Raw genomic sequence first — 23641 nt, 5'->3', positions numbered from 1 at the left:
GTGCCGTATATCAAGACTACAACAATAATAGCATGTGTTCACATATGCAGCACTAGTTGGTGTTGATTCACTATGACGACAATGAAGGAACAGCACGCCCGCCTGTTCAGCAAACTGACATAGACGACACTTTATTGGCCATCAGTTATTGCATTTTTGTTATTTAGAAGGAAGGAAGTATGTGTCAGCATAGGACCACCCTGTAGCAGCGCCTCCAGAATGGAACAAGGACTGAAAGACGGATTACCCGGCTAGGCACCCAGAAAACAGTGGTCCGTCGCTCTCCGGGGGTTTACAGCTCCGTAAACCGGGGTAGTTGGAGTTCACAATTAGTACATAATCGGGGAAACTGCAATATTAAAATGATTACCTCAATCCTTGTCAGAATACCAGGAAGAAGTTCAAATAATAAAACAAAATATTGAAACGCAAAGTGTGAACAACATATATAGAGCACGCGGAACGCACGTGGTGAAAGTTCGAATTGTAAATGAGGAAATGTCCACCTTGTTAGAAAAAAAATTGAACGCATGCTGGCGCTGTGCTTTATTAATGAAAACATTCAAGGGCTTTAGGGTTCCTGAAATTTCGGTGCCCTTTCCTCACTCTGTTTTCTGGGACATATCTTTCGACTCAATATGTGTATATATTTACTCCACCTTCAGTATGCGGTGTCCTGTGCTAGGGAAAAAGAAAGAAAAACGTGTGCCTGAAGGTCTCCGATAAATCAACCAGCCAAACTGCTCGGTTTTTCAGGCTGTGATAGTTGCACAGTTCAAGGAAGTCGTCTAGGAAATACCCAGTTTACCAAGGAAATTATAGTTTTCTGTGGCCCTATAACGTAAAACTATTCCAATATATCTTTATTACAATTTCCTGACCTCAAATTTGCGTAACCGCTGACGCAAGCATCAGGCGGTCACCCGCAGGGTTGTCTGAACAGACGAATCAAACGCTCTCCTCGTTCATAGGAGATCACTTTTGTTTGCTTGAAAAATGAATAACATTGCCTACACTGAGCGGCTTGTCTTGTCTAATTGGCTCACAAGTGGCGAGGAGAATGCTCAAGTGGAGAGGGATTCCAAGGGGCCGAGCCACTGCACTGAAAATCGGTAACCCGATGAAGAGGTTGATGTCGGAGTGTGCGATTGGTCCGCTTTCCCTTAATTAGCTTGCGGTGGCTCGTCGACAATCGCGGCGGCATGCAACGGAAGCTTGAGAATGACGCTAAAACTGATCCTCAGCAAAGAAGAGTTGGCAGAACGAGGTCGTAAAAGTGCCGAAAGTGCTCGAAAATGTTACACGGCCACGCAAGAAGTTTTATTGCACACAAATAAACCCATGGTCTCCGGCAGGAGCGAGAGCCAGTGCCTGAGCGATTGGCGGCAGTCATCTTTTATTCCTTTTGGAACGGGGCAACCTGGGACTATTCAGAAAAAAAGTCAGTTTTGTTCGGCATATTAATGCATCTTTAACGCGTACACGTCACTTTGACGCGGTGAGTTTTCGCGGTTTCGTGACGTCGCGTGACAGGCAGGTAAGTGGGTGCAGTCCGAAAATTTTTGACCAATAGCCGAGGGCTGATGGCGAAAGGGCGCCGAATCAGAAATAACTTTTGCTTTTGTTCGATCAAATCATGCATAATCAGTGTGTACACGTCATATCAGATGGGGAGGTATCGCGGTTTTCGTGACGTCGCGTGACAGACAGGTGAAGTGGGAGTGGTCTAAAAAAGTTTTTGACCAATCGCAAATGGCTGATTGGAGAATTGGAATAGAAAAGTTTGGAATAGTTTTAAGTTATAGCGCCCCTGTTCTAGGAAACCCACCCTCCGAAGATATGACGAGAATAAGGCAATTTCTCTCTCACAAAATGACATTTGGCAGACCGAACTGTGACACACCTTAAGTGCTTCTTGAAAAATATCTGATTGACTGCTGATCACGCATATCGAGCTTACGGACACCACGCATGCCTCACGGAGTTTTCTTTAGTATTAAGTCACTATTAACCTTTAAACTTATAGGCATACGAAACGGATCGAACCTCCGACACAAGAGAATAAAATACGTACGTACAGCCAGTGCTGTCTGTACACGCCCTTATTTAGCGTGTGGTTTTTTAAGCTATTTGTCGTGGAACACTACCTAATGATATTTCTTCTTTCCGAGCACTATAAACCCGATACTGAAGGTGAAGTAAATATAAACACATTTTTCGCCGAAAGACATGTTCGAAAAGAGTGATGAAGGGAAAAAAGAAGCTCCTTGACTTACCTACCCGCACATGCTGTATAGAGTTCGACAGAGATCCGCCTACAACGAAAAAAGAAAGCTTATGATATTAGGTACCCCTGATCAAGGAGTAAACGAACGCGCACGGCGAGCGCACGCAAGCACGTACGCACGCTCACGCAGGCACACGCACAGAGAGAGAGAGAGAGAGAGAGAGAGAGAGAGAGAGAGAGAGAGAGAGAGAGAGAGAGAGAGAGAGAGAAGATTGTCAAGCCTGCATATGCCTGCAGACCACACCGTAGCTGTCTATGCGCGCTGCTGACACCTGGACACTGGTCAGCAATATAAAGAAGGAGTAGGACGAGCGGAAAGATGACAGAGCTAGGACGGGAAAGAGTTCTATAGGAGCTGACAACCCTGCTAATTTTTTGCCGTTTCGGAGGGTTGTCTGAAGAGTAGAAAAAGACCACAGCAATAGCTTAGAAAATAGAACTATATGTTTGACATAAATGCGCCAGCAGAATGAAAGAATCAGGGTCGAATGTTTTTGGCAAAAAGCGCGGCCGAGGTCCGAGCGAGTTGCGGCGTCGTTTAGGAGCGCAGCCTTCACCGATCCCGCAACGTACGCGAAAACACCTTCATCTCTTCCAGGAGGCTCGATAACAGGTGCAGTAGGGAAACAGCCGTCGTCGCACTAAAGTGTTCCGTAAGCATGCGTAGATCAAGAAAGAAATGCAACAAAGTTTTCGCGAACAAGCAGCCGGCAGTGGCCCGTCACGGCGTAGCGCACGGGAGGCGTGGCTGCGAGGTGACGTAGCGTTTCAGAGGCCCCGGAGGAGCCGCTGGATGGCAGGGGTAGAGGAGGCGTTGGGCGCCGGCTGCTGTTGCGCCCAGCTGGGCAACTCGCTCCACGAGAACAGCATCTCGCCCACCGTGTTCATCGAGAAGATGAGCGACGTCAGCGTGACCACCTTCACCACCGTGCCGTGGATGAGCTGCAGCATTGAGAGTGACATACGAAGAAAGAGGACTGTACAGTCTCCCGCCCGTGCCAGCGTTTAGACAACAGCTCGATACTTTCTCGGGAGCAATGACAGGGACAGTCTCTCCCCCCCCCCCCCCCCCCCGAAAAATAGAAGTCAGCGCTGTACTGAACAACATCTAGAGTTGTAAGGTATCTGGCACGTGACGTCACGGACGCAGCTTCTTACCCGTGATGGTTCTCCAATACGGCGTCTAGGATGATATCAGTGTATCGTATTCGCTGCGGCGGGTAACCAGCTTCCCAGAGGAAGGAAACCGTAGGGGAGGCCCCTGCCTTACAGGAGAGAGTTGGAGCCGCGCGAGACGTAAACGGACGAAGTTGCTTACCGTGCTTGTTTACCAACATGGCGCCCAGGATGACGCCAGTGGAAGCCACCTCTTAATTTTTACTCATGTTTCACGAAGAAGGAAAGCTGCTCCTTCACACTTACAGAGGAGGGTGCAGACATTTCACTATTATAAGATATAATACATATGTTGTGTGTTGACTGAGGTTCACGTTAACGAACCCCCGGTGGTCAAAATTAACTCGACACCCTTCACTACAGCGCCTCATAACCAACTGTGCAGTTTCGAGATGTTGAAGTGCATAATTCATGATTAATTAAGGCAATCGCGCAACGCTATTTACATGCACAATGGCAGAACAAGCCCTACACTGACACCTAACTTTATCCAGAGGTAGAACAAACGTATGTACGCGTATTAACAAGCAATGCATTTCGCCGCACTTTCTCTATTACGTGCTCTCAAAGCCGCAGCATTAAGAAGGGTGTCTAGCAAAGGTTTATACTTTAAATACTTGCCTTCAATTGGGCAGTCACGAAATTCCCCATAAAGTTATTCATTAGAACTTAATTAAGCATTCGTTCAAAGAAAATTATATTGACGATTATGTTTGCAATCGCTGTGACTAAAAAAATTACATTTTGTCTCGAATTCGTTATTTTTTTTTTCAATAATCAAGGAGACAGCCACCGCCGAAGCGCGCGGTATGGCGGTGACACCGATTTTTGTCGCAGGCAGATGCAGCGCGCACGCAAGGGATGTGCTGGTGCGTGAATGGTCGAACGCGACGTGACTCACCATCTTGCGCCGGCTCGGAGTGAGCACGTCGTCGAGGATGGCGATCGACATGGCGGCCGTGGGAAGGACGAGCGTCGTGGACGACGCGACTGCCACGGGAATGGCGAAGTACAGCGGGTTGCAGGGTATCTTCAGGGCCTGCACAAACAGGGGATCACTTACCTGACAGTATACATACCGCAAAGCTATATAAACCATTCCTATATACTGAATGGCTCTGGACCGTTCCTGAATCTTCCTCCACTTTGAGGATTTCCGCGCAGCTGATCTGACACATGCGGTGCCCTTACGCTTCAAGTTATCGATTATTTGTGCTTCATCCTGCAATCTGATAGCCTCCTGATTCGCCGAAATCCAAGAGTGACCTCCCAGGAATGGCGTTTGTGCCGGGTTCCGCGTCCGCAGCCGTACAAATTTTTAAAAGTGCGAAGCTTTCTTTCTGAGAATCCTGTATGGGTTTCCTCCGTAGCAGCACACTACCATCGGGCGGATGATATATTTTCCTTTCATGAAAGTTTTTTTCACATTGAGGATTTCGGCGGGACTGAGTTGCCATCGAGACTTGTCAGGTTTCATCAGACTTACTGCATTCTGGAGATTGGTACATATGAAGGACCTATGCGCATGTGTACTTGCAGAACTTGTGCGCGTTTCTCCCAACTTTCTTGTAGGATTCTCCAAACGCTTGGTGCGGCCTTTTGTGCTTGGGAATATTCGTGGGTTTTTCTTGTCTGTATAGCGATTTGGAGACATTTAGCGATATCGCCGAATCTCTTTCTACGACTACTTTCCTTATACTATTGTAAACGAGAGGAGAGGGCCACCCATGTGCGTTCTCACCGTAATAATTTTTGTTTGCTTGCTGTTCTTTTACAAATGACGTGAAATAATTTGGAATGATCCGCACATAGTTGCCTCTCGCTAAAGAAGTGGAAAAGGCACCCTAAAAGCTTAGCGCAACAAGGTGAGCTAGATCGGAGCGTGGCAACTTGGTGTTCAGAAGCTTCGGAATAACAAATACTGTTGTACGCACACCGGGAATCGGTGGCGACCTCATCAATATTTTCTAAAAACGTTCTAAAAACTGCAACCAGTGTTTTCAATAACTGAAGCCACTTTCCGAAGCATCGTGAATCTTCAAGGTGCAGAGAACATCTTCGCATACTCGAACACCTCTCGTTTCTTTAGGGCCATTTTCTCGATACGACGTGCCGCTTAACCGGGTTCGCTTGGAGAACACTATCGATGACCTAGCTTCATCTGGATACCGCGGGCTCGGAGAAGGTAACGTTTTTTTGTCAATCACCGGTGCGTGCGCGCGCACGCGATGTGCATGTGCGATGTGTGTACGTGCGTTCGTTTCGCGCGCGCAGCGTGTGGCGGTTGTGTACTCGCCAGGTCAACGACGATGGGCAGCAGCGTGGCGACAGTGACGTCAATGCTGACGAACTCGGTGAGCACGGAGGAAAGCACGGTGAGCACGATCTGGATCGTCGTCGGCGGGAACAGGTTGAACTCGTTCAACAGCGCCTGGATCCAGTACGCCGCACCGCTCACCTGCGAAGAACGAGGCCATGAACGCGCTGTTGTGTTCCTCTGCGCGAGTATAATACCGTTCACACTCGAGAGCTAAGCACTTATACCGTGAAAAAAAAAGGCGAATTTTGCCGGGAAGACCGTCGCCCTAGCGACCAGTCTGATACACATTTTTATCATTGGAAATTAAGCCCCGTCAGTGTCTACCCGGTGTGAACCAGGTATTAATTAAAAACGAGTGATTAGACATGAGCAATGAATTCATAGATACTAAAACAGCAATATGGACATATATGGACGCGATCGGATAGGATACACGACACTCAAAATGTCCCCGCATGAATGGCGCCGCCATATCAACTTTAAAGCAGCACCAACTCGCCAGACATTTTGTATTTTTCAACTATCACCGATGAATAACAGCTAAGCCAAGATAGGCGGCAGCCATTCGTAAAGGGACGGTAAGCGCGTTTCACAGCTTTCCCGGCTTTCCTCTCGGTAGAATGCTCGTGCACGGTGTGTCACGCAGCTTACGTTACGGCACAGTATGCCACTTAATCGGACCACGAACAAGAACACCGAGTAGACAGTGCCGTTCACCGTCGCCCCACCTGGAAAAGCCCTTATGCGTTGCATTTTGCCTTAAACCCCGATCCGCTCGCCGTCGTCCTGTTTCAGGCGCCTGCGTACTTGCAGAGCACGTCCGATGCACGACACTGAGCCGTGGATGATGAGCGGTCCCCAAAGTATGTGGGGCACCAGGGCGCGCCAGTCGACGGCGCACGGCGGACTCGGGGCGGCCGCGCCCTCCTCCGTCCGGCCTGCGGGCCACTGGGCAGCGACCGACGACAGCAGTGCAACCAGCAAGTAGTCCAGCACCAGGGTCTGCTGATCGCTGTGAACAACAGACAAGCGTACCGGTAACATGCTCATGGCTAAAGCGAATGTGGCACTAACAAACGCAATCTTGCAGTTTTCGTTTGGTCTCCTTGTCTCCTCCTACCTATTATACCGCGTCGTTATTCGTGGACGATGTAAAGCGATTTTTCGCATAATACTCAGTTACGTTTATCTATCAAGATGAGAAACTAACGGAAACAGATAAATCGCAGTGCTTCCTAATGTTTAGTTATGTATATCGTGGCAAAGGCTTTTCCGGTGCGCACATTTATGACTCTTCATTTTACCCGGCGGACTAATAGGTTGCTGGAATAACCGAAGAAGGTTAATGGCGTCGCCACTCAATTGCAATCCCACTGCCTGTCGCCCTCAGTAACCGGCTTAAAGTTACGCTAAAGAGGAACACTGAGTCCGTCGGAGTGACAAAGTATTTTTCAAGAACAATGTTTTTTTTTTGCAAATTTGCTGGTAATAGTATGATTAGTAGAAAAGAAAGGGAAGTTTAAAGTTCCATGTGTTGAATTTCGCGCGGGAATTTCAGTAGCGGTACATCATTGTGACGTAACGTATTTCAAAATGCTCTTTCGTGTACTTGGACCGTTGCGGCTCATTAAAAGTTCCCGATACTTGCTAAATCCAGTATTTGGCTCTTTTAGGATACCACGTAGTCCATCTTTACTCATACGTTAACTAGGGTCGAGGAGGTGCTGTCAAAATTCATGACATCACGGCAGGCTGAAGGCGGCGTCGCCACCCACATTTCGATTTTGCGTCCTTTTTGGCTCACCTATCTCGCCCTTGCGGTTAGAGCGGTGTTTTTATTTTAGCATTATGGTAAAGTAATTCACGAATACGGCTTAAAATATTTTTGTTTTCAGTGTCCCTTTATGTTGCTACACTGCTGTTCACCAGTTGCGCCTTGCTGTTCACGTGTGATTAGATTGAAGCTGGATTGACACACCTGAGAATGGAAACAACTGTAGCAATAACATATTCTCGATCTTCTGCAAATGTCTGATGCGTACCTTATTTACCGAAATCTAAACCAATCCTAAACCTCCAGCACATACTGAAAGATCGGAAAGCCGGATAGGTTACCGCGAATGCATGCCTGTCACAGGAAACCTCAATAATGACAGGTCAAAGTAATGCTTTCTTGTTATTGTTGTTGTTGCTGCTGCTGCTCGAGACGTTGGTTGCGAATCCTCTGCACGTATCGCAGATCGAAAGCTCATTCTCATGCGAGACGCTCACTTGGTGTATAATACGCATCGACATCACTTTAAAATGAAATTATGGGGTTTTACGTGCCAAAACCACTTTCTGATTATGAGGCACGCCGTAGTAGGGGTCTCCGGAAATTTCGACCACCTGGGGTTCTTTAACGTGCACCTAAATCTAAGCACACGGGTGTTTTCGCATTTCGCCCCCATCGAAAGGCGGCCGCCGCGGCCGGGATTCCATCCCGCGACCTCGTGCTCAGCAGCCCAACACCATAGCCACTGAGCAACCACGGCGGGTGACATCACTTTCCTCGTCCCTTTCTTCCCTTACAAAAAGTTTTGTTCTCGTGTGCGTCAGCCATGTTTCGAAGGCAAACCTTTCGAGAAGGTCGCTCTAAATGAATTAAGCAGCAATGCTTTTTGTTATAATTCCTTTTTTTTTCGCATGAACTACTTCCAGTTGGTGACCTATCTGCACTGGCGCGACTGGTTGGGTTTAGCTTGTGTCCTCTATGAACCAGCCATTCGGTCAATGGTCGCTTTAGGTGTCGCAACTCACACCTCAAATCCTCAGTTCACTCCTAGATACGCAGCTTTAAATATACGAAGAATCCCGAGCTTTTTAAAGGATGTCTCGTAAAGAAAAGGTGTTGCATTAGAGCTACACTGTACGCTGAACGAAACGGAAAATTGTAATCCACCGAAATATGTTGGGGAACTAAAAACAACACCAATTCTGTTTTTTTTTAATGTTTCTGCTAGTTCCGAATGCATTACAATTTTTCCTTTCACGGGTTCTGTCACTGAAAACCAGGGGGTGTTTCGACGTGTTTTACCCGAACCTTTCTCTAACTTGCCTCGTAACACGCCTGCGGCACGTGTACAATGCCGGCTCATCTGACATGGATATTTTCAGTTGAGTGTATGCGGGATCGAATCCTGGCCATGGCGGCCGCATTTCTATGGAAACATAATGCGGAAACACCCGTATATTTAGATTTAGGTGCACTTTAAAGCACCCCAGGTAGTCCAAATTATCCAGGAGTCTTCCACTACGGCGTGCCTCATAATCAGATTGTGGTTTTGACACGTAGAACCTCATCATTTAATTTTTTATTTGAATGTTTCTGTTAAGTTGACGCCCAGGATGCTTGACGTAATTGAGTTCAGCAAGCGCGTATGCTTAAGTTTCTTATACAAACTCATGCCTTGTATGTTTACTTTAGCATGCGGGAAATGCTGTTCTGTTTTCATACTAGTGACCTGTCGCCAAGGCTTTACAGTTGTTGGGAGACACTGATATAAACAATAAACAAATAAACAATAAACAAAGCTTCTCCCACCTAGCGCACTTTCGCAGCACTCGTTTGCTTAAAAACAGGAAATATGCTGGACACCTAAAAATGAACATTTTCTTATTAATGTCAAATTTTACTTATGCATAGCTAGAATTACCAAAAATGTATTACCTAACAAATTAATTAATTAATTAATTAATTAATTAATTAATTAATTAATTATTAATACTTAATTAATTCACCGTGCAATACTTGTGAATTTATGTACGTTTCAATATTACCAAGTGGTAATGTACCGGGACTTCAGTCAAGTCGAAACATGGCTTCTATAGACCCGGCCCTTTATTTCCGAGAACGAAAACAAACTTGGAATTCATTGATTGAAATAAACAGGGAGAGGTGCGGAAAGAAACCTGAGGCTCGTGAAGCGTCCGCCGTTGGCGAAGAAGGCGATCACGTGAACGGCGAGCCAGAGTGTGGCGGTCACGATGACCGCGACGATAACGAGACGTTCGACGGGCCTGCGAGGCATGAGTAGCACTCCCGCTTGAAACCAGAAAACAATAAAGGCGACAGAAAATATACTGACATGCAACAAACGTTTATGTCGCATCTGTGCATGGAACGACGAAAATGTTTTCCTGTCCTCACGACAAAAGAAACTTTTCCTAAGGCTTACGATATATTTTGCTGTTGATACATGGGGCGCAATATCGAATCATTGCGACGATAGGACGTTATATCGCATTGCTGAAATTTGTTTTGTTTCTTCAAGGAGTTGACATGACAGCAACGCATCTCAAAGGCTAGAGCAAAAGTTTCTGCCGCTAAAGTATAATAAATAAAACTAAAATAAAATTTGATATATATTTAAAGTGAGGTGGCCTGATGTCAAGGACGTAACGGAAGGCGATATACAGACGGGTTTACAGCAAATACCAGCGACACACATGAGTGTCGGTAGGGTAGCTTGTAATTTTTGCGCGTCTATCGAGTGCTTTCTGTCATGTGACGCGTGTCTATCGCCTTTTGTTTCTAACTCATTGTCAGCGCTGGTGATGGACAGATCAGACGAACAATAAAGGGAAAAATGAGACGTCCACCGAATCGCAGCAATTGCTACAAGGGAAACCCATACCGGTTCCTCGAAAGAAAAGCATTCAGTTTGTTGCTGTCCCGAAAAGCCTTCAGCCATGCCACTCATAACTCAGTCATCGCAAAGTTGGGCGGTGAGGACGGATAAAGTGGCGACGACAAACCGCGAAAGACGATTTTCAGACGCGAATGTTTGAAGATTTGCGGCTTCGAAGACGTGAAGCAAGATGAAAACGCAGTGGCGCAAGCTGTTTTGTTACACCGTAGAGTGACGTTGTTCGCCTGCGTGTCCAGCTTGATACGAGAAAAATGGTCACATGCTATATGGCTAACAGCTAGCAGTGAGTTTGCGCAACTATAAATTAACTAGGTGCTTTCTAGTTTTGTAGTAACACATTGTTAGTCGAAGGGCGATTTAGTCACAATGCTGATTTCTTTCAATTTTTTTACGGAGCCCCTCGTGAAGACTAGAAGACCTATAGATTTCGCCACAGTGTCTGCGAGTACAGAAACTACCAATGTTAAAAAGACAACGACCAGCGGGCCATGCTGGCGGACGTGGGTTCTAAGATTCATTAAGCGCCAGTTGCCATACTAAGCATAAACAGACCTGCTGAAGCCTTTCGTGAAATTCAAGCGACGCACTGATTCTGAAGGATGCCAAACTCACGTGTAGCAAAACGCGCGCGCACGCTCAACTCACGTCAGTGCTCCAAGGTCTTCACTCTGCTTCTCGATGACCTTGAGGATCTCCAAACGTGCATTCTCGTCCTCTTCGGCATCGCTTTAAACGAAAAAACAAACAAACAACGGAAGCAAGATAAAAATAAATTGAGGAGTTGAGATTTTTGCAAGCAAGAAAACCGCACGAAAAGCTAATACTCTCACGTCTAATGAGACTTTCCCATTGGCATATCATATTAACGCCACTAGTGACAAGCTATTCAATAGGCTTCTGCAAAGGACAGACTCACCTGCTTTGTTCAAATTCGTGATGGGCAAGCGTGGCCATATCTCACAATATACAGGAACAATAGTGCTTAGCTCAAGAAAAGGAGAGGTCTACGAGTTGCGGTACGTCTATGGCTAATGGTCAACTGCTTAACATGAGGTCGCGGGTTCGGTTCCCGATCAAATTTTTACGAGGGCGGAATTCAAAAGCACTTGTGTGCCCTGCTTTGGGCGTGCGTATTGTGGAAGACTCAAGGCCCCCAGTGTCCTAGCCAGAAGGCCTCAGCCGTGGCTGGAGTGTTTCTCTTCTTCCGCCTCCATTGTTGCAGTGCCGCTGCCACCATTGTCTGGGGCTGCTCACGTCAGAGCTTCCCACAGTGTTAAAATAATCCCAGGTGGTAGAAATTATTCCGGAGTTCCCTACTAAGCCGTTCTCATAGTGGCATTTTGGCTCTGGAAGAAGACGATCAAGAGTATCTTTTTCCTTTTTCTTCTTGTAAAAGAAAAGCACCGATAGTTCTCAAATGTATCGCTTCGCTTTACCTCACCACGTAAAAGCAATGGCAGAGAAAATGACTCACTATTGTCGCACTAGGGCGAAGTACATGACGGAGAGACAGGCCAAGAGAGCGCAGCCAACAACGGGAACGATGATCATCACCCAGCTGGTTATGTGCAGCACGAAGTTCGAGAACCTCCTGCCGTCGAAGAGAGCGCGGTGTGCACGTCATCCACGTTCACGAACTTTTTCTGAAACCTTCACAAATTTGGCAAAATTTCCCTCTCTTCGTGTAGGCTCCTATGCGAATAACTTTGTTCGCTTTTCCACACAGCGTGATTCTCAGAACCTGGTTGATCTCGCCTGTACTTGGTGTAGAGTTTGAACGTCTCTTTTCTTACGTGTGACAGATAAATGCGCGCTTTTCATTTTAGTCATGCAATGCTCATTTTCGATGTGCCAGATTTCGATTAGGAACCCAATTTATTCTTGAAATTTGCAATATCTGTATGTTGCTAAATGAGGGATTACACGGTGAAGCCCCCTCGACTTTTCGATTTGGTGGTTCACCTGCCATTTTTGTTGCAACAGAGGTTTGGCAAGCGCAAGGTGCGAGGTCTTAAATGCACTAAAAGAGTTAGCCTTTAAACTTTGCAATACTGTCACTTGAAGCTGTAGTTTACCGTCATCAGGACATTAAAACAACTCTCTAACTGGGAGAATTGGCAAGGCAGGCTAGCTAGTTTGAAGTTCATTGCGAGACCAGTAATACTAGTCGTGAACACAAAAACCTGTCCCTGTACTCAATATGAATATCATACGAGAGCTCGGAAGCAGCTTTTGCGACTCATCGGCGCAACGCCATAGCCGGGAACCTACGTATGTAGCAGCAGCAGAGAGCGAGAAAACACTGCCTATAAACTATAAAATAAAAGGAATAATGACGACTCTATTTGCGGATTCACCAATCGCTTTAGGCACCCACAGTGCAGCAAAAGTATGACCTTCGGGAGCGGTTTCCGTTAGTTTGACGGAGCCATCGTTAATTAGCTCATCAGTTTCCGCTGCTTAAACCAGTCACACCGCGTTCCTCAGATAAATTCACTGTTAAAATTGGATTCCAAATAAGACCCTGATCGTGCTGAAGCCGTCTGGCCTTCGCTATCGCCGGCTTGCTCACATCTGCAAGTAGCTGAACAGGAAGATGTTGGCCGTGTTTCCCCGTGGGGTGACAATGGAGCCGACGACCGTCACCATGACCGCGCCCAGCAGTAGGTCCTGCTGTAACGACGTGTACCGCCTGCATGACACACATATAATGCTCCCTTGGAACATTATTTGCCAACTGCTCTAGAGATTAATTTGCGTGCTTTCAACGTGACTCGGTAATCTTTGAAAGTGGATATATCAATCGTAGGGCCACGCAGCGTCGGTTGGTAATAATTTCGAATACGTGCGCGAGACTCCGTGGGGGGGGGGGGGGGGGGGCAGTGATAGGCATTGTTGCTGGTGAAATCCTCACTTGGGAAGATATTTCTTTAGAGCTGAAGTTTCGTGAAAGTGTTGTGGTGTTACCTCGAGCGACAAAACGTGTCCCTGTATTTGAAGTTCACATTTGCACGCTGATGTGCGCTCGGTGTCTGAGTTGCCTGTGCACCCTCATTTAAGCAAAGACTTGCATGCTGTAAACAATAGAGGGTATGACCGATGGCTATGCACGCGAAGCGTGTCTGCCGCAATATTCTTGCTGCTCTTAGGCGTTATAAGCTACCAAACTGAACTGTGAAAACAACATTACGCGGAAAATTGTAGCATGGCGCCCCTGAATATAAGAGGTACAGTAGGTATGGGTACTTGGTTTATAGCCCGACTCAGTGTGGTGTGCAGATTTAAACATTTCAGTAATGCTGAGAAGTCTGTTAGGCTTCCAGAAATATTATATGAGGGCAAGGTGGGACGGAATGGGGTTGTGCATTCCATTCATAGAGTGTTACGTCATAAGTGCCTATTGTGTTGGCTCAGTCATTATGATTTTATGCTGCTGAGCATGAGGTAGGAGTTTGGTACTCGGCCGCGGTGACCGTGATTTGATGTAGCCGGTTTGGTATTAGGCTCGCGTTAAAAGATGGTCGAAATTGATCTGAAATATTCTACTACGGCGTCTGTCGTAACTAGCACGTACCTTTGGAACACCAAACTAACTAAATCAATGAATAATAAATAAATAAATAAATAAATAAATAAATAAATAAATAAATAAATAAAACTGAACACCAGCACATGCGTGTGTGCATGTGTGCGAAGCTCCAACGAACACAATCGTCACAACTGGCTTTCCCACAGCAAGCGCCTTTGTAAGGAGAAGCCTGCTTCTCTACTCCCCCGCAGCGTCACGGGAGCACCCGTGATACGTACTTGTTACGTTGGTTAAGCGTACGTAACCCAGAACCCTAGTACTTGCAGGTTTAACGCCTGTATCTAACCTCGCCACACTGTACTAAGACCGGTGCTCTGCCGACTACACCACGGGGACATCTAATGCTCAAAAGTGTTTAGGACGTGCTTCGCACTCTTTGCCTTGAAACGCTTCAAAAACGCCAGGACGCCGTCTTTCTCTCAGTGCGTCTAACTACCAACTAATCCTTATGATCAATTCACTGATTTGATAACTCGAGATTGCGATGCATAGTTAAACGGGAGGGTGTAACTGAGACGAGCATTCTATGTGCAGGGTCCTGTAGACTACGCTTGTCCTGTAAGCTGCTCCACCGAGCATCCACTTTTCGCGCTGCTAGGTATCAGTGTGGAAGTTTGGAAACGAGCCCATTATTACATTCATGTCAATTATGAATCACCGCTGAGCACGTTGTACGGGGGTATAGTTGGTTGAAGATAAGAAAAAAATGTTACCCCGTACGCCCGAAACACTTCATCGGAGTAGAGCACTGCACTGCAATTATGCTGCTTGGCAATTCTTGAGATAAGGAGTTGAACAAACACGTCTTTTTCTAGTGTCTGAGAATTCTTCTCTACGAAATTTTCTCACAGATATTGCAGACTAGCGTATCTGAGGCATACCGACCCTTTCAGTCAAGGGATGGCGCTACCTTCTGCTTTATGATAGAAATAACGAGCATGGTTGCGCTAGTGACCACCATGTTTGAAACAGGATACTCAAAGTACACCCATCCGTATACGGATTCGATTGCGTGCTTTACGCAAGCAAAGCAATGACGACTTGGCTAAGTATGAACACAGCTACATGCACTTCAGTTTGCCAGCTGCAAAAACACACCGGCGAGCAGTCGCTCAGACAATGACGAAAACGTACTCTGTTTCCCACGAAGCGATTTCCTTGAGTCCGATAGAGTCCATGGCTGCAGTTGACATCAGCGTCATACGTCGAGCTGTCAATAATAATAACAAAAGATGAGATTTTAATTGCACGTTACTCGCGAAGGTCAGATCTCATAATACAGCAACAGGCAAGCACGTGAACGATAACTGTATCGGCGCCGTCAGCGGCGTCATCTGGAAGCCCGCACTGCCAACGCACGTCCACAGCGTTGCCATTAGAGACAGTACCAAAGTACTCTGCATAAAAGGAGACCACCAGAAGTAGACCTTTGCGTCGCGCCCATGATGCGGAGGGCATGAGTCGCGGTTTGCGCGTCCCCTGTGGTTTGATTCCACGTTGCGGACACTTCGCAAGAACGATACCGTCGGGAGCGTGCGTGTGCGTGCGCGCGCGCGCGCTAATCCCGTGCGTGGCATACCTGTACAAAGGTTTGCGCTGTTTCCAAAGCCACGGGCTCGTGGTGGCGTGGGCGACGAGATTCCTGGCAACACCACGTGGCCGCGCTCCATGATGGATATCCGCCGGGGCACGCTACTGTCGTGAAGCCGGAACTGCGAGCCAATAGATATATAACCGTCAACACGTGCCGACCGGCACAAATCAGCGGGGCAGATTACTCAATACATTTCGCCGAATCTCTGTTTCGTGTACAAGGACCTTGCGCTCTCGGGCGCTGCGAAATCGTTTAACGCAGGAACAGAACACGTATGCAACGAGACAAAAGCTGTTATGTGGAGCGTCCGCGGTGCATGTATTCCGCCCCCAACACCTGGCGCTGTTCACGCGCGCTTTCAGTTATGCAGTAGCGTGTCCGCTGAAAAAGGTGCGTGACTTTCGAGCGGGTCCGCTGTAATCGCGTCGCACTTTCTAACGCTATCCCTAATTGCTCCAGCAAAAATGTGGACCACATAGGGACGTCACGCAAACGCTTCGTTAACCTAAACGAAGCGGTGGTAGCTAGGCCGAAGCAGCAAACTTGGGTTGGTGGTCATCTCGCCGATTATGCAACGGCCGCTTCGCAGACAACTGATTTGTGACAAGGGCCTGTAGGTTCTAAACCAGAAATAAGTGCAGCTTCATGTGAAAGGTCGGTGACGTTTCGCCCAGAATGGACAAACAAATGCAAAGGTAAAAATGCGTTATTCTTAACATGTATGATAAAACGAAACGTCCAATTTGTTCTCGAAAGAATAGCACGAACTGCGGTTTTTATAGCTTGCTGGCGTTTAACACTGTGACTCCGCACGACAATGACATTCAAAACCAAGATAAGATTTTGAGGGACACTGTAAGTGAGGACTCCGAATTAATTTTGACCACCTATGGCTCTTTAATGTGCACTTACATCTAAGTAAACGATCGCTATGCATTTTTTTTCCCGATCTAAATGCGGCCACCGGGGCAGGGAACCAAACCCACAATCTCGTGCTTAGTAGCGCGACTCCACAGCCGCTAAACGTGAATTTCGAGGTCGGACATGTAGCGATAGTTTTTTCTTGGTCACTGGAAATTGCTTAAAAGCGCACATATGACGAAGCCAAAACCCTCTGAGAAAGGAATCGAGCTTTGTTTCATGGTTTGGTGGTCGCTTAGTTGATGCCGGGGAAAAAGAAAGTACTGAGAACACTTCTTTCGTCGCTCCGAACATATTTGGGTATGTTGCGAGTTTGGTTATTTTTTTACTTAGATGAGAAGCACACTTATTGTAAACATTAGGTCGTTTCTGAACATTTGTGTGCCAAACCATAACAGGTTACACGCCACCTATGTTGTTTTAGGGCACAGTTACGCAAGTGATGGCGTCTTGTGGAACAGTCCAGATCAGTCAGTAATTTTTTGAACTTCTCCAGAAGGTTCAGCCGCACAGCTTAGGCACGAGAAACTGGTGTCTTCTGATATTTATCGTAATGAATAAAAAAACTGAAATATAAATGAGAAATAACTGAGTGATCACAATTTCTTTCTTATTCTTCACTTTCTTACAGTTAAATAATGAGTGAGACAATGAAATAATCATTCAGAACGCATAGTAAGTTAACTTGTTTGAGCGAGTTCATATCTTGCAGTTTATTGCGACGGTATTCACAGCGCACGGATGGCTTAGGAACATGCGGGAAAACCAGATAGTGTAAAAGCGCTGACTTCCCACCGGTGTTATGTGCACAAGGAGCTGAACATATACATCATTATAAATACGGCAAAAAGAAGAGCAACCTTCGGTGTTTTGAGAAATCAACTTTAATTTTCAAGCACGTGGCCACGGTTGCCTCAAAACTCGGCAAAGATTTTAAAGCAAGCTTTAAGAGCGCAGCGGAAGGTACGTGCACGTGACATATATAAGCCTATCATTTCTACCTCGAAGATTTCGCGGGTCCTCTGCGTTGCCAACACTTTGCATTGGTCAAATAGCCTCGCTTGAAGCCGCATACCACTCACCTTCATATTGGACGCCAGGGACGACTTCCTCGTCTCCTTCGTGCTCGAAGCCAGCGATGGGGAGCACTTGGCGGGGTGCTGCTCGCACGCCTCCCACACGGCGACGTACTCGTCTTTGGAGGGCTCTGCAGAAGGCGCTGGCGAGCACGGCTGGTCGTGTTGCTGCAGCGCCTGGCACTGCTGGTGCGAGGTGGCCTCGGTCTGCTCCGCGTCTCGCATCAGCAGGTCCTCGAACGTCTTGCGACGGTGGCGAGAGAAGCCACGCGTAGCCTGAGAGCACGCCGCGGTGCAAGAAAAGGGCAGAGTTATCCACACTGGCAACTCACGGTTCTGTCACGTACGAAACAGTTCGAACTTTGGAGGGAAAACGCCATGGTAGTAGCGCACGACGAAGCTCGCGAATTTCAGAGAGCGATGGTCCAAAGAATGGAAAAAGCCACATACCAACGGTTCTTCCGTAGAATGCACGTGTCGGTAGTGTTTGAGTGTGCCAAAGGCTGCAGAACTACATTAAATTCCAATACGCTCAGCGAGAACGGAGTTAGAAGAATAATTCGCAGTTCCGCCCGAAAGGCGCAGCACCGATTGCGATAGCGAATTAGTAGATAGCTGTATGAAGTAAGGATAGTAGTTTTATCGGCCCTATAGACTTGTAAGCATTCGCGTACTAACTAAATTAACAATGGTACAATATATAAGCGTGACTCAACGAGGACATAGAAAGAAACAGACGCACAGAGACAGAGCTGCTTTTGTGCGTCCGCTTCTTTCTACGTCCTTGTTCAATCGCGCTTACACGTTTTATCATGGATTCAAACCAGCTAGCTCGCCAACGTGTTGTTTGAACTAAATCAACCAGCACGGCGTCACGCGCGCACACGTAAACATGTAACACAGGTAAACGCGCGCACGGGTAAACAGATACCGGATGATATTGACAGGCTCCTTAGCAAAGGCCTGAAGTTCAGTTTGGTGCCGCAGGTAACCGGACCTCAGCTTCTGGCTACCGTTCATAACATAGCGGAAAAGGCCCCACTGGAGGAAAAGGACAGGGCCCTTTCTGAAGGAGTTGATTGCCTGCTGAGGTAGCACGGAAAACAGAGTGGACGTGACGACAAAATTCTCGGACGTGTCGTTAAGCACTTCAATAGCCGGGAGCTGAACCTGGTACAGTCCGACAAAGAAGGTGGGTTTGTCGCGCTTCCAAAGGTTCTCTTTCAAGAAAAAGCAGTCCGTGCCATTCAGAAGAATGTTCGGCCAGTGGATGTGTCGCCCAAGAAGTCAAAGGCTCTATAAATAAAACTCCCCAAGAAACTGAAGCTTGAGGCCTTAGAAAAAGCCGCAAAACTAAGTAAGCAAGATGTGTTACGCGTGTTTTTTGCAGCTAATACGCACAAGCCAGATATTCCGTTTCGCGCTATCGTCACAGAAGGGGAGTCATGCCAGATAGTGATTAGTGGTTTCCTTCAGCGTACGTTGAAAACCCTGGATACTTCCGATCCTTTTGGCGTCCAGAGCTCCTTGGAAGTTGTGGACTGGTTAAAGTCAAGTGAGATTTGTGCCAATGCTGCGATGTCTGTAGATATTGAGGATCTGTTCTATTCTATCCCACACGATGACCTGTGCACAGCTGTACGTGATCTGATTGAAGAAAGTGGGGAAGCAGCTTTTATGAATTCCTGCGCTTTGTCACTTGAGTCGTTTATGGAACTTCTCACATTTTACCTGTCAACCACGGTAGTGTCTTTTAACAAAGATGTCTTCATTCAGAGAAAGGGTATTTGCATCGGATCTAAGGTTGCTCCTGTACTGTGTAACATTTTTTTATATCAAAGTTTGACCGTAATGTAATTCACAGGCTGCAGGACAAACGTATTGTGCGAATTTTTAGGTATGTGGATGATTTTTTAGTGCTTTTAAGGTTAAATTTCGATGATAACCTTGAATCAAACGCGAGAAGGATTTTAACGTGTTTTGAGGAGTCTTCCCAGGATCTCAGGTTCACGTTCAAAGTTTACAAAGAAAACGATCAGATTTCTTGATTTGGAAACTAAATTTAAAAGTGAGACTCATGTGTGTGGGCAGTATTGCCCTAGACTGAAAAAATCGCTCCTCCCGTGCGAATCGTCCCACTCCAAATTAATAAAACGTGGCATAGTTTCCTTGTGCTTGACGAATGCTCTTAACAAGAGTTGCACCCACTCATTGCAGTAGAGTTTTGAAGCCCAGAAGGCGAGATTATTGTCGGCAAGGTACCCAGTCTCACTTTTGATGGCTGTGTCAGAATCCTTGTTTAGAAAATACACAAAAAAGAAAACCGTGGAAACCGCCGACGACAATAAATCTTCAAAAAGAAAAAAAGGTCGTAGTGATGCCGTACTTGCATGGCTTTTCTCATAATCTTAAAAGAGTGGCCACTAGGAATGGCGCCACACTAGCGTTTTCGGCGCCGAGCAAACTGGTTAGGTTGTGCAAACGCATCACAGGAGAGAAGAAAGATGCGACTAGTGGCTGTAGAAGAAAGCACACCACTTTTTTCCACAAAAACTGTGCATCTTCGGTTGTGTATCGCATACCTTTCTCATGCGGACTGTCCTATATCGGCCAGACAGGTCGCTGTATTAATGACCGCATGCGTGAGCATCGCTATCTGCTGCCATGCAGGTACAGGAGGGAACTTGCCATTGCATTGCAAAAAGCACAAATGCCGACCAGTTTTTCATAGCGTATCTATAGTGGGGAGAGAGCGCAGCAAACTGGAAAGAGAAATTAGCGAAGCGTTCCACATGAAAAAGTTGGGCGCGCATACATGTGTGAGTGAACCTTCGGTTCATATCAATGATAAAGAAGTGCAATTTCTAAATTTATCATGTTAATCCACGTGTTCTTGCCTTTGTCGGGAAGGGGTGTGACTTCGCTTTTGTGTACGTGTAGAACTTTTGTTTATAATTGACTACAAACCTTATTGATCTCGGGTGTATACACATGCGTGGCGGAGATTTGTGGAATGTTTTCACAATAAACTTCAATTGTGAGTCCAGCGTTGTTCTGTCTGTTTCTACTTCTTGTGCTCGCGTCCGTACTTGCTGGAAACCATTATACGTTCACCGTGCACCAACTGGCCCAGCAAACTACTATACTAAACATCTCGCTCGATGAGCGCGGAAACTCGCTGTCAAACTTCTGGAGTGAGGAGTGGTAGCAGCAGCAAGCGAATTGACCTCCATGCTTCTCTGGCTTCAAAGCGAACAAAAAGTCGAAAGCACAGCGCATACAAAGGTACCGGCACTGCGCGCACTATACAAACATCGCAGATCGTATTGAAGATTAGGCCTGCGTGAACGCGCACTTTGGCCACATCGCAGATCGCTTTCAAGACACAGAGCGCCGGCAACCCGTCTCTACGTGGTCCGCAAAAGGCGTCTACTTCGGCGTCCGCGATTCGCGTGGCCAACGCCGTAGTAGACGCCGCGGTTATCTCCACTCTGTACAGAGCCACGACAGAGCGGCGGGCGAGGAGAACATCGAGGCACCCTAGCAGCCGCCGGAGAAGAACGCCCACCTCCTTCGCATGACCCCCATGCCTCGCGGGGGCGCTGCAAGCGTTCAAGAGCGGACGTGCGACACATGGGCTCCGTTGGCAATCTTCGATTGCGGCGGATTACAATATTGGATCACTGTATATTTACCATCCACGGGTTCCCTTCAAAGCCTGGCATCTCCTGGTACCACCAGTGAACCTGTGAGTGCCATATTCTCGGCGGTAAAGCCTGTCTGACTTCTCGGCACCACGCGAAGAGCGCTAACCCTAACGGCCGATTGGTTTGGGTGCCTCACCGCGGCGGAGACGCAGGTGCGCCCGCGGATGCGCGGCATGGCGTTCGCGCAACGCTGGGTCTAACGACGTTCGCCGATGAGTGCTCCCGCTTCACTCATGACTACCACGACTACTATGAATCCCCTAAGAGGCTACGACCCGACGGAGATGGACATCAGTCATGTACCAACATCCCAGCAGCAGCTGATGCCCCTGCAGGATCTCCCGAAGGAAGACAACAGCCATGGCTGGAACATATGGTCCCGGCGCAACAACGAAAGGGCGGCGCAAGCTAAATCTACAGCTCCCAAGCAAGAGCCGGAGCAGAAAGAACGCCGAGAGCCTTCCGCACCGAGACCGCCGCGTCTACCGAGTTTGAAGAATTTTCCATACAAAGTCATCATCCGACCTAAAACCACGGTGGATCTGCAATGTGTGGCTCCACGCTCCTACGATCTCGAATTAGGGATCCAAGCGGCCCTCGACACACCTCTACAAGAAAAGCCAACGCTGCGCGTTGTTAGCCAGCAGAACATTATAATAGTATGTACTCACTGTGAGGAAGACGCGTTCCGCCTCGCCAAGCTTAATAGTCTGCACCTCGATGGCATGAGTATAACAGTCACCGCCTACGTTGCCTTGCTAAAGGATGTTTGCAGGGGTGTAATACATAATATCAAGCCTGAAGTTGGTGATGACTCGATCTTCCAAGACGTCTCCTCAGCCAGCCATACGATCCTGGGAGCGCGTCGTCTGGGCAAGACTAGGTCGGCAGTCATCGTCTTCGCCGACCAGAAAGTTTCATTCACGGTCAACTACGGGTGTTCTGAGCGCCGCTGCTACATCTACCCGAAAACGAGGGCGGCTTGCATCAACTGTAGAATGCCAGGTCACCGAGCAGACGTCTGCCCGAAACCCAAGGGGGCTGCTTGCCAGAACTGTGGAACGCCGAGTCCAGATGAGACGCACGAGTGCGCACCCGTTTTCGCGCTGTGCAAGGGTCCGCACAAGACTTATGCAAGGGACTGCAAGGAGAAATTCCACAGACCACTGAACAAGAACGATAGCGCCACGCCATCAAACGCGAGGAGCGTCGTCGTCAGTCTCCCACTCGTTCCACCTCTCGCGGCCGTTCGAGCTCGAGACTCTGGGCACCCGGCTCCAACCAGAACACCAGTCGCATGGAGGCGGGTAAACAACAAGGGAAGGAGAACCTCACGAAGACCACCGAGGCGCTGAAGAAGACGTCCTCGGGTCAGCTCTCAGATTCGAAGGTGAGCTTTGCAGAGTGGCGTCCCCTCGTCCTCCCCGCAGAATAACACGCAGTTGGTAGCACTTAAAGAATAGATAGAAAGCCTTAAAAAACAAGTCAGCGCTTTAACAATCCAAAACCAAGAGCTTAAGCGAGCCACTACTAATGCAATAACGCCGGTAACTCAGCCGACTCCTCAAAACCAAACAAAGCAGGTACCTAGCTCCCAGCCTGCCTTAGGCGAGGTCTACCAACAAATTATGCAAGAACTCCGATCCTTCAAGGAGGAGTTTCGAGCCTTTCCAATTTACGTGAACGCCCAATTCCGAGAAATTCGAGAGCAGATTGCAAACAACAGACGATACATGGAGACGGCAATTTCTGCACTTGGGAAGGAACATGCGGATAAAAGACGTAAGTCCAAATTCGCTCGTACAATGCAAGTGGACGAGCCCTCCGATACGGATTCACCATGCCAGCCAAACCTAGAATAAAGATATGGTTGGAGTGGAACTACCGGGGCTACAGGAGAAAGCAGGCAGCTCTTAATCACCTTCTATCTCAGGAATCTGACCCACCGGCAGCTATCCTAATTCAAGAACCCCACCTAATACCTATCAAACTCCAAAACTATGTGACTTATCAGCACGACCAGTTAACTGCCACGTTAGTGCACAAACTATACACTGCCATACTGCACGACCCTATCGATCCGGATATTGCGCATTGCTATATTGCTATTCTTCCTCTCCAAAGAGGAGCGACAAGCACGAATGTATTGAATGTTTACAGCCCTCCCAAAGACAGGCACGAAGATTGGGTTCCCTCAAAGGAATTTCTGAGCTTAGCGGGCGATGCCCTCTGCGTGATTGGGGGCGACTTCAACGCAACGCACCCTTCATGGGGCTACCC

At 47.5% G+C, this 23641-nt stretch overlaps 2 protein-coding genes across 4 annotated transcripts in view; one reads left to right on the top strand and one right to left on the bottom strand.

Moving 5' to 3' along the window:
* Nucleotides 1–711: 711 nt before the first annotated feature.
* Nucleotides 712–22660, bottom strand: LOC142574457 (sodium-dependent low-affinity dicarboxylate transporter 1-like). Its single transcript, XM_075683528.1, has 12 exons — nt 22589–22660; nt 22033–22119; nt 17661–17930; nt 15643–15775; nt 15198–15273; nt 13047–13166; nt 11949–12065; nt 11120–11200; nt 6591–6795; nt 5760–5921; nt 4365–4526; nt 712–3229 (listed from the first exon to the last, which is right to left on the bottom strand). Exons 1-12 carry the CDS (start codon nt 22658–22660, stop codon nt 3056–3058), a joined length of 1659 nt encoding a protein of 552 aa, XP_075539643.1. The 3' UTR covers nt 712–3055.
* Nucleotides 22261–23641, top strand: part of LOC142575295 (uncharacterized) — a 35581-nt gene continuing 34200 nt past the window's right edge. For all 3 annotated transcript variants that reach the window (XM_075684542.1, XM_075684543.1, XM_075684541.1), the window contains exon 1: nt 22261–22751. In XM_075684542.1, coding sequence (XP_075540657.1) covers nt 22659–22751 — 93 coding nt within the window. In that variant the 5' untranslated portion in view covers nt 22261–22658. The remainder of the gene's footprint in view (nt 22752–23641) is intronic.

This window comes from Dermacentor variabilis, chromosome 3, assembly GCF_050947875.1.
Source record: "Dermacentor variabilis isolate Ectoservices chromosome 3, ASM5094787v1, whole genome shotgun sequence".
Lineage (NCBI taxonomy): Eukaryota > Metazoa > Arthropoda > Arachnida > Ixodida > Ixodidae > Dermacentor > Dermacentor variabilis.
Note: the sequence above shows the minus strand (reverse complement) of the source record. Positions and strands in the feature narration are given on the sequence as shown.